The sequence below is a fragment of the Equus asinus genome, chromosome 5 (assembly GCF_041296235.1).
Source record: "Equus asinus isolate D_3611 breed Donkey chromosome 5, EquAss-T2T_v2, whole genome shotgun sequence".
NCBI lineage: Eukaryota > Metazoa > Chordata > Mammalia > Perissodactyla > Equidae > Equus > Equus asinus.
The window spans coordinates 86,654,344-86,668,611 of NC_091794.1; the positions used below are offsets into that span (position 1 = coordinate 86,654,344).

The following is a 14,268-nucleotide window of genomic DNA, read 5'->3' on the forward strand; positions in this document are numbered from 1 at the left end:
CTTCTTCTTTTCCCCAAAGCTCCCCAGTACATAGTTGTATATTCTTGGTTGTAGGTCCCTCTGGTTGTGTTATGTGGGACGCCGCCTCAGCATGGCTTGATGAGAGGTGCCATGTCCGTGTCCAGGATCGGAACTAGTGAAACCCTGGGCCGCTGAAGCGGAGAGCGCCAACTTAACCACTCGGCCACAGGGCCGGCCCCCGGTCAATCTTTATTTGAACATTTTCACTTAAGTCATTCTTTAATCAGAACAGTGATTCTGTTGGAATTTTCCATGTTTGTTGAAGCTAGGATGAGAAAAACTTTAAATTAAAATTTAAAAAGAATTTAAAACAAGAAGAAGCTGCAGAACCAGAAAATGCAGAGCCTCCCTAGCAGTCAGTTAACACCCACAGATACAAAGACAATCTCTTACTGGCTGGCTTCTTACAGATGTTTAAATTCAAATAAGGATCCCGAGTCATCCACATAGGAGCTTTGTTTGCTTAAGAGAACTTTTTATTTATTTATTTATTTATTATTTTTTTATTTTTTCCTTTTTCTCCCCAAAGCCCCCCAGTACATAGTTGTATATTCTTTGTTGTGGGCCCTTCTAGAACTTTTGTAAAATGAGTGTAGCACAGTTACGGGTCACATTTTCAGATCCCCAAACTAGGACAAATATATGTAGATCTGAAGGCAATCAGACCAAATACATGAAATTGAGAGTGCGCCAGAATATTTGGTATAAATTGGGGAGCATCATTGAAGAGATTCTTTATTTGGTTCTTCCAGTGAGCAAATTATCTCAAATACTTGGCAAAATAATAACTTTAATCTTGCTTTCTTAACTGTCACAGCCCCACAAAGTAACAACGCAGTGAGTATCAGCTGTGTGATATTTAAATCTATGTGCTTTTAACTCTCATGCAAAGATTATATAGGTCTATAAACATAACTATTTTTACAGGGTTATGTGAAGTAATTAAATAATGAAAAAGACAAAGTTCTTCTTGAAACAAATACTACAGTTCCCAATAGTGACTTCACAAGGTTTTGGTAACTTTTTTTTCCCTAGAGAATAAAGTCAACATTATAATATGAATGTGATAATGTTATATGTTAAAATGGTATAATATGAATATGAAGAATACATGGAATATCATTTTATAATTCAAGAAATTCATGTAATGAATTCATTTATATGAGTCGATATGGAAGAATTTATTCAAATCAGACTGAATACACATTTATCCAGAGGTCACCCAAAAACTTCAACTATCTAGAACAAAGCCCTCCAGGTGATTTTGATTCACATTAAGATTTAAAAATTGAGAACATGGATTTACAACAAAGTCAGACTGGAATATAAGCAAACATACAAACAAAAGACTTCTGACTAACTAAAATCATGTCAAGTTTATATATTTAAGCTCATGCTCTCTACGTAGAAGAGCCCATGTTGTTTGTCTGACATGAGTTTAAAGATCTTGATTACAAGAATAAGACTACATATATAGTAATTTTAAAAGCACTTTCATATATATTTTCTCACTGGGCAGAGTTCACAGTCGATTAGAATTTGGGTGATTAGAAAAATGAGATTGAGGAAGTGGAAATGAACGTGCCGCTGGAGGCATGCCAGACACACTGAGAGCTGGAAGAACGGGCAGCTAGCTACAAATGGAGGGAGAAAATTCCAAACAAATCACACAGCAAATCTTCCCATGACAGCCTTATGTGACTGAGAGGCCTTAACAGACCCTTTGGGCCATGCATTGAGAATTACAACAGTATCACAAATGATGCTTATAATGATGACTCTGCATCATTATATAAAAGTTGACGTATGTTGAGCATACTCTGTTTAAGAAGTGAAATGAATTAAAGGCAAGAAATATGTTTTATAAATATCTCTATCAAAAATATTTAAACATTTCTTAAAGGTTTCGTGCTTAAAACTGATCTTGGTGATTTTGAAAATCCCAACATGGGATACCAATTTCTCAGATGATTATAGTAGTTTCCTCTGTTACCAAAAATGTGGTGGTATCATTTTAGATGTGGTTAACATACGTTTGATGACTGGCTGGCCGTCTAGTCACATTACAAACTCGATATTTTCGTTTCATCTGTCCACAGTGGGTCACCTCAACTTTAAGACCTGAAGTTAAAAAAAAAGTCAAAACATCAGTATTAATTAAAATCATAGTGACAAAAACAGTTTCAAATGTTGTCTTCAGAAAGCCCTGACATTGTACAGGACCAAAGTTGCAAGGATATAGTAACAATTTCATCATGTAAGGCAAGGAGCCTCAGCTAAGCAGAAAAAACTAGAACCCAGATGACAAGATATGCAACCTACTTTAATTCATTAATTCATTCAAAAAATATCTACTAAGTGTCAACTACGTCCTGTCACTTATTACCAGGTCGAGAGACAGGCCTAATGAAGCTTATATTCTAGTGAGAGAAAATAGCTAATAACAAGTAAAGAAGAAAAGAAATTTCAAAAGGAGAATAAATGAACTCGTGTCATCTTATTAAAATGGAAGTTTTTAAGTGGGTAAGGGTTACTTAGTGCCTGATATGTGCCAGGTACTGTGCCAGAAGCTTTATACATCTAATTGCATTTAATTCTTTTTTTTTTAAGATTTTACTTTTCCTTTTTCTCCCCAAAGCCCCCCGGTACATAGTTGTGCATTTTTAGTTGTGGGTTCTTCTAGTTGTGGCATGTGGGATGCTGCCTCAGCATGGCTTGATGAGCGGTGCCACGTCTGCGCCCAGGATTTGCACTGGTGAAACCCTGGGCCGCTGAAGCAGAGCGCGCGAACTTAACCACTCGGCCACGGGGCCGGCCCCTGCATTTAATTCTTACAATAACCTTATAAGATATATATTATTAACTTTACCCTAGAGATGAATAAACTAAGGCTCACTGAAGTGGTTAAGTAACTTGCTCAAGGTCCCATTGAGAGAAGTGGCTGGGGTGGGATGGAAGCCCAGGCGTATCTGACTGACTCCAAGACCATGCTCCTTGCACCGTGCCGAGAGGCCTCTCCAGGACTACAGCAATGCAAATACCTACCTCTGATTTCTTTGGTAAACTTGACACGCTGGGAGTCTGTTAGAGGTTTGGTCTGTTCATTGATGTTCTGAATGTCTAAAACCTCACACATGAACTCAATGATAGGCTGGGCCCGGTAGAAAGCAGTTGCAGATACTAACAAACAGAAAGGAAGGATACTTAGCTTCAGGGAAAGGGAAAGACCGAAAAAAAAGAGCCCAAACAGTAAAGGGTAAAGAGAGCTCCATCCTACCATCAATATTGAGCATCATGTTCCACATAGCAGGTCTCACAGACTGATGAAAGCCAAACCAGACCTCTCTGCCCCCTCCCAGAGGGTGGTAGTAACCTTCAGGAGGTGAGAAAAAGGAACGACCCACTGGAGTGTACCTAAAGAAAAAAGAGTTTGTATGTTTCACAATAAAAACTTGAAAGGTCTTTCATTTCACTCTCAACTTTGTAAACTGAACCAAGTTTGAACTATGACTTATGCAGAAAACTTTCAATGGTTCCAATGCAACCCGCCAAAAAGAAGTCTGACATTTATGGCAAAGAACTCAACCGAACGTACTAACCTCATGGAGGGAAGGTGTCTTGTGATAACATCAAGTGCTTGCACAGAGTCATCTGGGACTTCATTTAAGTGCCCGGCCAAAGCTTCTAAAAGCAACTGAAGACTTACAACTGATACCCACTGAACAGACACTTTAAAGGTTTGGTCTTTACCCTCACCTGGAAGGGTCACTTCCATATCAACCTAAGGAAAAACACACATACACATATATTTACAAAGGCTGAGAGCAAGATCCGAGCAATATTCAACATAGTATATGTATAAGGATATTTATTTTAACACTTTCTATAATTGTAAAACATTGGAAACAACCTATCTGTCCAGCAATAGGGGAATAATTTAATATTGAATATTATGGAATAGTTTAAAAACAAGGTATATGTTACACTATGGTTTAACCTTGAAAATATTATGCTAAGTGAAATAAGCCAGATAAATTCATAGAGACGGAAAGTATAACAGTGGTTACCAGGGAGTGGGGGAGAAGGAAATGGGGAGTTATTATTTATAATGGGCACAGAGTTTTAGTTTGGGATAATGAAAAAGTTCTAGAAACGGACAGTGATCATGATTGTACAACAATGTGAATATACTTAATGACACTGAACTGTACCCTTAAAAATGGTTATAATAGTAAATTTTATGCTATGTATACTTTACCACAATAAAAATATCTGAATTAAAAAAAATAAGGTAGATTTAAATGTACAGAAATGGAAAGATCTCCCAGACACATCGTTAAATGAAAAAATAAATCCTAGAACAATATGCAAACAGATAAGACTATACATAAACATATGCATAATTAGCTAATTCACATAATATCTGAAAGGATACATACTAAACTATTACAGCAGCATCCTCTGAAAAGGAAAATGGGATTGAGGGGTGCAGGCAGGTGGGGAGGCAGGAAACTACTGCATTTCTAGATTGCCTGAATAAGTTTATAATGAGTACATACATATGTATTGCTTTTCTAATTTTAAAAACGAACATTTTAAAAAGTTACTGGGGGAGGCTGGCCCAGTGGGGCAGCGGTTAAGTTTGCATGTTCCACTTCAGCGGCCTGGGGTTCCCCAGTTTGGATCCTGGGTGTGGACATGGCACCACTTGACAAGCCATGCTGTGGTAGGCGTCCCACATATAAAGTAGAGGAAGATGGGCACGGATGTTAGCTCAGGACCAGTCTTCCTCAGTAAAAAGAGGAGGATTGATGGCAGATGTTAGCTCAGGGCTAATCTTCCTCAAAAAAAAAAAAAAAGTTACTGTGGTATGATGAATATTTTCATAAGTGGGTACTTTATAATATTCTATAATTTACAAAAACTCCATTGTTCAGACTCAGGTAGCACTTAAATAATGTGCAAATTTGGGAATATATGTAAAGATGACATAATCAACTAAATGCTAATGCTCATCTCATCTCCAATTACTGATTAACTAAGGGACAAGAGAATATAGACAGAATAACAAATCTATCACCCCTAGGAGAGACAGCTCTTAGAATTGAATTGTTCTTAGAAAGGAAAACATTTTTTTCCTACAAATTACCAGTAAATGACCTAAGTCAAATAAATATTTGTTGCCGTTAACACTTACCCTATCCCGTCCGATTGGCAGTGGATGTGCTGTGTACATGTTTCTTTTGCCATCATAGCCAGGCTGCCGATCACCAAATATTTGCATCTTGAAGTGCCGCACCATTGTATCTACTACCTCCCTTAACAGGAATGGAGACAGTGGAGGTTAGCTTTGAGAAATGGTAACAGTGAGGAAATCATCAGCATACTTTACTCAGCTACTTCAGCTCAACACTCCTTAGAAAAAGTAAGGGTCAAAATTAAAATTGACTCAAATAATTCAAAAAATAGTTAACTGAAGAATGGTAGTGACACGTAAACAAAAGCAGCTAGGAGATGATAAACCAAAAGAAAGGGGAGTAAAAGGAAAGAGAGCACAAAATTTACCGCATCCTCTCAAACTCCTGCTTTCCAAAATCCTCTCCTAGGATAAACACAGCCTTATAAGAATAACCTATCTTAGGTATCGAAGTTTGGCATGTTCATAAGTGAATGATGATAAGTCTATTAGCAAATAAACATCCTTTTTGAAGTATACTGGTTTTGGAAAAGAGAGTGGGCAGAAATTCAGAAATCTGAAGATCAATTAATCTAAGATGCATCATACTCAAAGGAATAAGTCAACCCCTTTGACCAATGCTGGTAATTTATTATTCTGCACACTAACTTGTTTTATTCCAAAGTACTCCTAAGCAGTGTAGAGACGGGAATGATGTAAAATATCCTCATTCTATAAAGATTAGCGATGTAGTTTCTTTCTCCTTAGAATGAAAGCCTTTCTCTCAATCAAGCATGCATAGCTTTATGTAAGGGTTCCTGCATGGATGCTAGGCCCTGTATGCAGGCTCTGAAATAAGTGTAGTCGTAGGAATACTAGAGTATACAGCTTAAGACAGACAGATCACAACTAGGTAAGGTACGAATATTACTACAAATGGAATCTGAGAGAAAGTCACGTTTTCAAACCAAATCACACAACTGAAGAAAATTGATGGAGAAATGTAGTATCATATATTCTCAATTTAAAAAATCTAACTTAAGAACTAACTGTACATTTTTCTACTGGAAGGGTAATTTCTCATCTTACATTCTTTTTTTTTTTTTTTGCGGAAGATTAGCCCTGAGCTAACATCTGCTGCCAATCCTCCTCTTTTGGCTGAGGAAGACTGGCCCTGAGCTAACATCCGTGCCCATCTTCCTCTACTTTATATGTGGGATGCCTACCACAGCATGGCTTGCCAAGCGGTGCCATGTCCGCACCCGGGATCTGAACCAGCGAACCCCGGGCCACCAAAGCAGAATGTGCGCACTTAACCGCTGCGCCACCGGACTGGCCCCATCATCTTACATTCTTAAAATACAACCATAAAGAGTTTTGCAGTGAAGAGATGTTTTCACCTCTATTCTCATTAAATCTCCACAACAACCTTGTGAGATAAGTAGGGCAATGCTTATTGCCCTCATATTAAAAAGAAAAAATAAAAATTCAGAATCGGTAAGGAACTTACCCCTGGTCACACAATGATTAAGTGGCAGAGCTGTATGACCCTGGGCAAGTTACTTAATCTCTCACATATCTATTTCTTCATTTGTAAAATTATGATAATCATAATACTTACCATAGAAGTTTGCTGTATAAGCAAATAAGTATACACAGAGTAATTAGGACAGTGCTTGTCATGTAAGCCTACTTACTCTGGTGTGCTCATGGATATCACTCCAGGAATTTTCCTCTCTCCTGAATCATCGAATTTTTCCTCTCTAGAGCACACAAATATGCTATAATTTATATCATCTTATATATAGATGTAATATATATATAATATCTCAGTGGCTCACCCCCACCCCCTTCCCTATCTTCCACCCATTTTATTTTTCTTCATAGCACTTATCACCAACTAACAAGTAATATGTTTTGTTTGCTTATTCATTTATTTTCAGTCTTTTCCCCCATTAGAATCTAAGCTCTTCAGGGGTAAGAACTTTTGCCTGTTTTGTTCACGTTGTATTCCTAGAGCATGGAACAATGCATGGCACATAGCAAGCACCCAAGAAAATATTTGTTGAACGGATCAATGTTAGCTACGTACACCACTTCTATTACAATCGACCCCAGTTATACAACAACCAAACCATTATGGGCCTGCAGGAGACTAAACTGTACCAGAAAGCCAAATTATTGATCTATAATGAGAAAAAAAATCAAGCAGCATAAAACATTTCACTTAACAGCAAGGACACTCTTAGAAAAGCAAGAATCTTAAGATGAAGGACTGCTTGAATATCACAGTGTGGAAACAGAGAAAAGGAAAGTGGGTGTTCTCAGCGCATCGTAAGAATGTCTACTACATAACTATGTCTTCACATTTGGTAGATTCCTGTCATACAGACCACAATGCTTAAAGCATCTAATCTAGACCACTCTTGGATAATGCTAGAATTAAACAGATCTTCTCTCTGAGCTTACTTTTTTTAATACTCCAAGATGATTCTTCTGTCTTTCACTTATATTTTTCTCATGTCTAATACCACCACTTAATAAAATTTGAATTTCCAGACAGTTCTGTTTCCCATAGAGATTAATGTCTTCATAATGAAAGAGTGAGCTTTCTTCTTCATTCAATAAATATTTACTGATTGAACAGTGACGTATCCAGCACCCTGCCAGAATCTGTGGAGGATACCCATGTATGAGACAGCAAACCTGCTATTAAGAAACTCACCATCTTAGAGAAAAATAAAGCCTTCATGTTGAAAGAATTTAGAGAATATGATACATCATAAATTGTATGCATTTAAATACACTGAAGTCTACTCTTTCTAATCCTTACCTGTTAACTCTGCGAGGCCGTTTTTCTGGTTTAATATCCACATCATAGTGATACACATCTATTTTAGGAATCTGAACCTGAAAATGATTGGCTAACAGTCGAATTGGTTTTCCAACAGTTCCAAGGCCAGGACGACGAGGCGGCTGAAACAGGCTGGCTGGAGGTCCTAAAGAGATTGAAAGACATTTGATGTGCTATTCGGTCATGAAGGATAATGTTCTCTGCATGATCATCATCATGATAATGATAGCTACAATGATTGAGATTTTATTATTCACTGAACATATTCTTATATAAAGAGCTTGGAGTGTCTTTTGACCTATATTTCTAAATATTTTGCCACGTGGCTATTATTTTGAATATGGGGGACATCAAAATTAGACGGTATGATGAACGCCTCTCAGATGTGGGCTATTGTATAAAACCTTCTATGAGCATCAGTAGATCTATAGATAGGTTTACAAAACTATACGTATTTTAAAATAAAACCACTTCTAAACTCTGGGGGCCACCACCCTATTCAGGGTGGAGATGATTCATTAATCCTCCACAAATTAGCCTTTATTATTTTAGTTTGTACAGACAGGAGGAGCTTAAACAGCAGCTATATTTATCAACTTACCTGCTAATTTAGAAGTAAAGCAATACCAATAATGATACACTTTCTTGTTTATAACCTGATATTTTTTAGAATCTGGACAATAGATCAGCAGGTCTAGTTTATTTATTCAACAAACATTTATTCGTTTATTACATGTCTAACCTGCTCTAGGGACTCAGGAAAAAAACAGAGCCTCTGCCCTCAAGGAACCTACAGTCTAGACCAGCGGTTCTCAACCTGGGGGAGATTCTGTCCCCCAGAAAACATGTGGCAAATGTCTGGAGACGTTTTTGGTTGTCACAACTTGGGGGGGGGTGCTACTGACATAGTGGGTAGGGGCCGTGGATACAGTTCAACATCCTACAACACACAGGACAGCCCCCCACAACAAAGAAGTATCCAGTACAAAATATCAGTAGTGCTAAGGTTGAGAAACTCTGGTATAGACAGAGCAGTCTTCCCAAATTATTCCATTCATGGTTCACAAGATATTCCACACACACACACACAAAAGATACCATAAGTTAAAGAAACTGCATATTCTCTTCCCCTTCTTAAAATTACCTTATACATTATCGTATTAAATTCTCCAACAAGTCATGTAATAAATAAACCTGCTTAACTTTAACTCATCATTTACCCAACTTATGTTTGTCCAGAACTCTCTTTCTCTCCTTTTAAAATCAAACATCTATCAATATTCAGCAGATATGGATTTGGGGAAACAGTTTGGGAAATATTTGTCTACAGAAAACCTTACTCCTTCTCGATGATAATGTTAAGTGAACACTGGTCTGGAAAATAAACTTCTTTTCTGCTATGAATAAGTGTTGAGTAAAATGGACTGTGATTCCAATGGAAAGTTACAACAGGTTCTCTTATTGCAACAGCATTTCGCCGAGAACAAAGACAGTTCACTAAGGAGAGAAACTTTGAAGCAAGAAGTTGTTCCAGTCCAACATCACTTAGGAAAATCAAAGCAAACACTTTAATGAAATTTGTGTTAGATCACTATACACTAATTATTAAAGTACTGAAAATATTTTCACATATTAAATTCATTGTTCACTCTTCCTCTAAATTCTACTCATCCTTCAAAACACAGGTTAGGTGTGACCTCCTTGGAAAGCTTTGCTGGAATCTCCTAGACTGTAGGATGCATCCTCTGTGTTCTCAAGACCCTCTATACAAGGAAGCACTTAGCACAAGTACATAGAAACATGTTAATTACTCTGTCTCCTCCACTAGATTGTAAACTCTTAGAAGAAATGGACCTCTGGTTCATTGTTACCTCCTCAGTACCTAATTCAATGACTAGCACATTGTAGGAATTCAATAAATGTTGAGCTGGACAGTACTAATAATCTTTGTAGCCATTCCAGATAGAAACTAAACTGAATTCCAGCCATTACTAAAACCCGAGCATTGTCAATTATTTTTCATTAAAGCAAAAAATTTATACTAAAAATATTACAATTGCTGGGAGTTGACTCCATTTCTATGTACAAGGGGATCTACTCTGGGTGTGATGATATATTTACGATCAAGGTAAGAGGTAAAAGCCATACTGAATTAACTCAATTAAATCATACGGATAAGTCAGCCCTTCCTATTCCAAGATACACTTAAGCAATCATTGTATCATAAATCCAGCTTTATGATAGAAACTTGGAAACAGAAATTTGGATCAAATGACATGCACAAGGACATATGACTTTGATTTTAAATCATGCCTAGAATCTAGGTCTCCTAACTCCCAGGCCTGTGCCTTTTCTTCCCAGATACACTTCACAGTCCTATGGTATCTCTCTCTCTCTCTCTCTCTCTGAAGTACTTGATGCCAAAGAGACAGAAGCAGAAGAAATGAAAGAAAACGCATTAACAAGTGGAAAAAGTAAATGTGTTTCTTTTCCTTGGCAAGAGAGAAAATTTGGAGGGTGAGTGACCATTTCTTATAACAAATTTAGAAGATTTATTTAGAAAACTATACTCTAAAATTTTCCATTCCAAAAACTGGTTTCTCTGAATTTAGCAAACCACTTATGATGAATTAAGAAACCATGGCTAAGGCCCTGGAGCCAAACTGCCTGGGTTTCAATCCAGTTTTACCACTCCGTAACTGCATGACCTAGGCCAGTTTTTTAGCCTCTCTGTGCCTTAGTTTCCTCATCTATAAAATGGGGCAGGTGTGGTAACAACAGCATCTATCTCATAAGGCTATCGTGAGGATCCCACGAGATGATATATATAAAAGGCTTAACACAGTGCCTCTTAATAGTAAGCACTCAATAAATGTTAGCTATTATGATTGTACTTGCATAAATGTTACAGTCAGTGATCAAAGGTTCCTGGGCCTCATAGTGGGGGCATCTCCAAAATTTGGTGACAAAGTTAGAAAATTACATCGTCCGAAAAGGAAACAAGTAAGAGTCAACGTAGACCGGATGAAGTCAGACTTAAATGAAGAGGAGGGCATTAGACTAGGAGTTGGATGACCCAGACTCATCCTCATTTCACCAATCAGCCTTCAGACCTCGATGAACTCACTTGAACTCTCTGAATCTTTTTTCTCATCTGTAAAATGGGGATAATAGCTGCCTTGCCTACCCTACAGAGGCTCAAATGAGCTAAGAGCTATGAAAGCACTTTTCAAACTATAAAGCACTGTAAAAATAAAAGTTATCATTAATATAACCAAAATAAATAGCAATCTAATGAAACATATTTCCAAGTTATTATTGTCAGAAACCGAAATGGGGTGAGGGAGAGCAGAGCAAGACTAAGAATGCTTCAAGGATGGTTCAAGTGAGGAGAGCACAAGGCACCAGATGGGTGTGCTTTAACAATGAAGCAGAAAAGCTTCTCTAGGTTCTAAAACAGCCTGGATGAACTACCCCACAAAACTATCAACATCCTTTGCTCTGATTCTCTGCTCAGCAAGCAGCTTCTTTTTTCTTCTGCTTTATCTCCCCCGCCCCCCCCCATACACAGTTGTATATCTTAGTTGCAGGTCCTTCCAGTTGTGGGATGTGGGACACCGCCTCAACGTGGCCCGATGAGCGGTGCCATGTCCACGCCCAGGATCCGAACCCTGGGCCGCCGCAGCAGAGCGCGCGAACCCAACCACTCAGCCACGCAGCTGGCCCCAGTAAGCAGCTTCTTGTTATTAATTGGGTTTCCAAAGAACCAGGACAGGAAAAAGGACTTTGCCAGAGAGCAGACAAGAAAATAGTCCAGTCAACGGAAAAGATCTATGTAACACTTCGGTTTATTCGTTTGTGTCATATAGATGTGGTTAGTGAGAATTAATTTTCCACAATCCTGGGTGAACTGATAAGTCCTCAAACCTGCAAAAGCCAAAATCAAACAAACAAAAAAAAGGAGTCCCTGGGACGCTCCTAACACCACCAGGTTGATCTTTTCTGTGAAATGCAGCTGTACACACAGTTACATAGTCTCTCGTAATATCAGCTCATAAATGCAACAGTTGCTTCTATTATGAATTACTACCAGGGGAGGAAGAAACATTTGTTGAGTATCTACAATGTATCAGGCTCTACAGTAAGACTTCTCACATACATTATCCGATTTCATCCTCACAACAATCTTGCGGCACACAATTATTATTACCCTCATTTTATAGATGAGGAAACGAAAGTTCAAAGGAATTAAGTAATTTGTGCAAGGTTATACGACTATTAAATTACTAGATTGGATTTGAATAGAAGTCTGTTACATTCCTAAAGACCTGATCACGCCTTTAGCTGGGGGGCATAGGTGAAGTGACCCAGCATAATACTTATGCTGAGGTTCATCAAATAATATTAATGTGACAAAACCAATTTATTTTTAAAAGGCCTATGAAATTTGATTATGCAGGTTTTTAAAAACACTTTAAGCAGCAAGTTAAGGTGGAGTTTAATCATTCGGCTACGTAAAAAAGTTCTAAGTAAACAAACCTTCAAACTTTCCAAATTCAAATGGTAAACAAAATTTTCTATGCACTGAAAAACCTAAAATGCTCTACAACTGAGTCCACTATGTAATTAAGTTTTGATATTAAAGTTAATTCTATCACAGGCCCTAAACTCTGCCTTACTTGGCCAAGGCATTAGAAACCTGTTGGGGTTTGAGGTGGGTGCACCAGGTCCCAATCTGCAGGGCATTTGTTACAACCTGGAATGGTGCCTCTGGTTTGTGCCGAGTGGGGGAGATAACCAGAGGCCGTTCCAAAGATGTGGAATTAGTTTCCAAAGGACTTTCTTCTTCATTTGATCCTCACAACCACCCATAACCCAATTAGAAGAGAACTTGGGGCATTAAAGCTTGTGCTGGAGCCGGCTAGCCGGTAACTAGCCTGTCATTAAGTGCTAGCCCAGACCACTCTGGGACTGTCGCACAGAGTGACAGATAGGACCATATAGAGACTTCAGAGCCTTCAAGAAAAGGTGGATACTTTGCCCCTTCGTCTTTGCGGATCATGAGAAGTGTCTGCGGCAAGTTCTCCTTCTTCCTTATCTGAGAGCGTTAGACCGTCTGCCAGGGCAAAGAAAAATAGGGGTGCGGCCCCAAACCAACAATACCCCTGGTAGTGGCTGGGGGTCCTTCCCGTTCAGCTCCAGACCAGGCCTCCGCTGAGCACCTGGCACAGATCGTCCCTTCTGAGGCCCAAACTGGCCTCGCCTCAACCCTGGAGGACAGACCACCTCCTGAGGTTGGGTCAGTTCTCCCCTCTACCTGGGGACTCGGGTCACCTTCCTGGGCCTCCCTCCCTTAGACCTCGAGATCTGGCTCATCTCTCCAGGCTGGGGCGCGGTCCCCGCCTCCCGAGGCCCGGGTCAGCTCCCTCCGCCTTGTGCAACGGGGCACAGCTCCCAGTCCCCGAGGCCTGACAGCCCGAGCCCAGGGACGCGCGAGCCGATGGGGGCGACGGGGAGCGACGGTCCCGCCCGGCCACCCGTCCCGGGCCCCGATCCCGGCCCCGGCCCGAGCGCGCTCCTCACCGGGTCCCAGCGCCTCCATGGCGGCGGCGGGGGCCGCCTCGCCCCGGTCCCCGGCGCCTCCCGCTCCGGGCCCCGCCGCCGCCGCCGCCGCCGCCGCCGCGTAACGCTTGATCTCCGGAATATTGGCGCTGGGGGGGGCGCCGCGGAGACGCGGGCGCTGGGCAGGGGGCGGCGGCGGCGCCGGGCCCGGGGACAGGGACCCGGCTCCCGCGGCTCTTCCGGCCTCAGCGACAACAAAAACAATCCCCGTCGCCGCCGCCGCCGCCGCCGCCAGCGGGAGCGGGAGCGGGAGCCAGCGCGCGCGCCCGCCGGGCGGGGACGGGGCGCGGGGCTCGGGGCGCGCGCGGCCGGGGGTCCCGGCTCGCGGAGGGGGCCGTGCGCGGCTCCAGGCGCCGGGTCCACCGAGCCCGGCGTGGGGCAGGGGCGGGGTGGGGCGGGGGCGGGCGCGCGCCCGGAGGGGGCAGTGCCCCAGGACGTGTCGGGTGCGCGCCCGCTCGGCCGCACTGCCGTGTCCGCCCGGGGCGGCCGTCCTCTACAGATGGCCTTGGGGGGCTGCGTGCGATCCTCCCGGAGTCTCCTGACACATAGTACTCCCCCAGCACCCCCAAAACATTGGGATTCCAGACCGCGCTGA

At 41.1% G+C, this 14,268-nt stretch overlaps 1 protein-coding gene across 1 annotated transcript in view; it reads right to left on the bottom strand.

The window, feature by feature from the left end:
- The window catches only part of LOC106830530 (protein argonaute-4), a 34,285-nt gene extending 20,232 nt beyond the window's left edge, over positions 1-14,053 (bottom strand). Inside the window, exons 1-7 of the mRNA XM_044770335.2 lie at positions 13,635-14,053; positions 8,031-8,196; positions 5,219-5,339; positions 3,621-3,802; positions 3,299-3,435; positions 3,067-3,201; positions 2,055-2,142 (exon numbers count right to left, since the gene is read on the bottom strand). Of these exons, the coding sequence (XP_044626270.1) occupies positions 2,055-2,142; positions 3,067-3,201; positions 3,299-3,435; positions 3,621-3,802; positions 5,219-5,339; positions 8,031-8,196; positions 13,635-13,653 (848 nt within the window). The 5' untranslated portion in view covers positions 13,654-14,053. The remainder of the gene's footprint in view (positions 1-2,054; positions 2,143-3,066; positions 3,202-3,298; positions 3,436-3,620; positions 3,803-5,218; positions 5,340-8,030; positions 8,197-13,634) is intronic.
- Between the last annotated feature and the right edge of the window lie 215 nt (positions 14,054-14,268).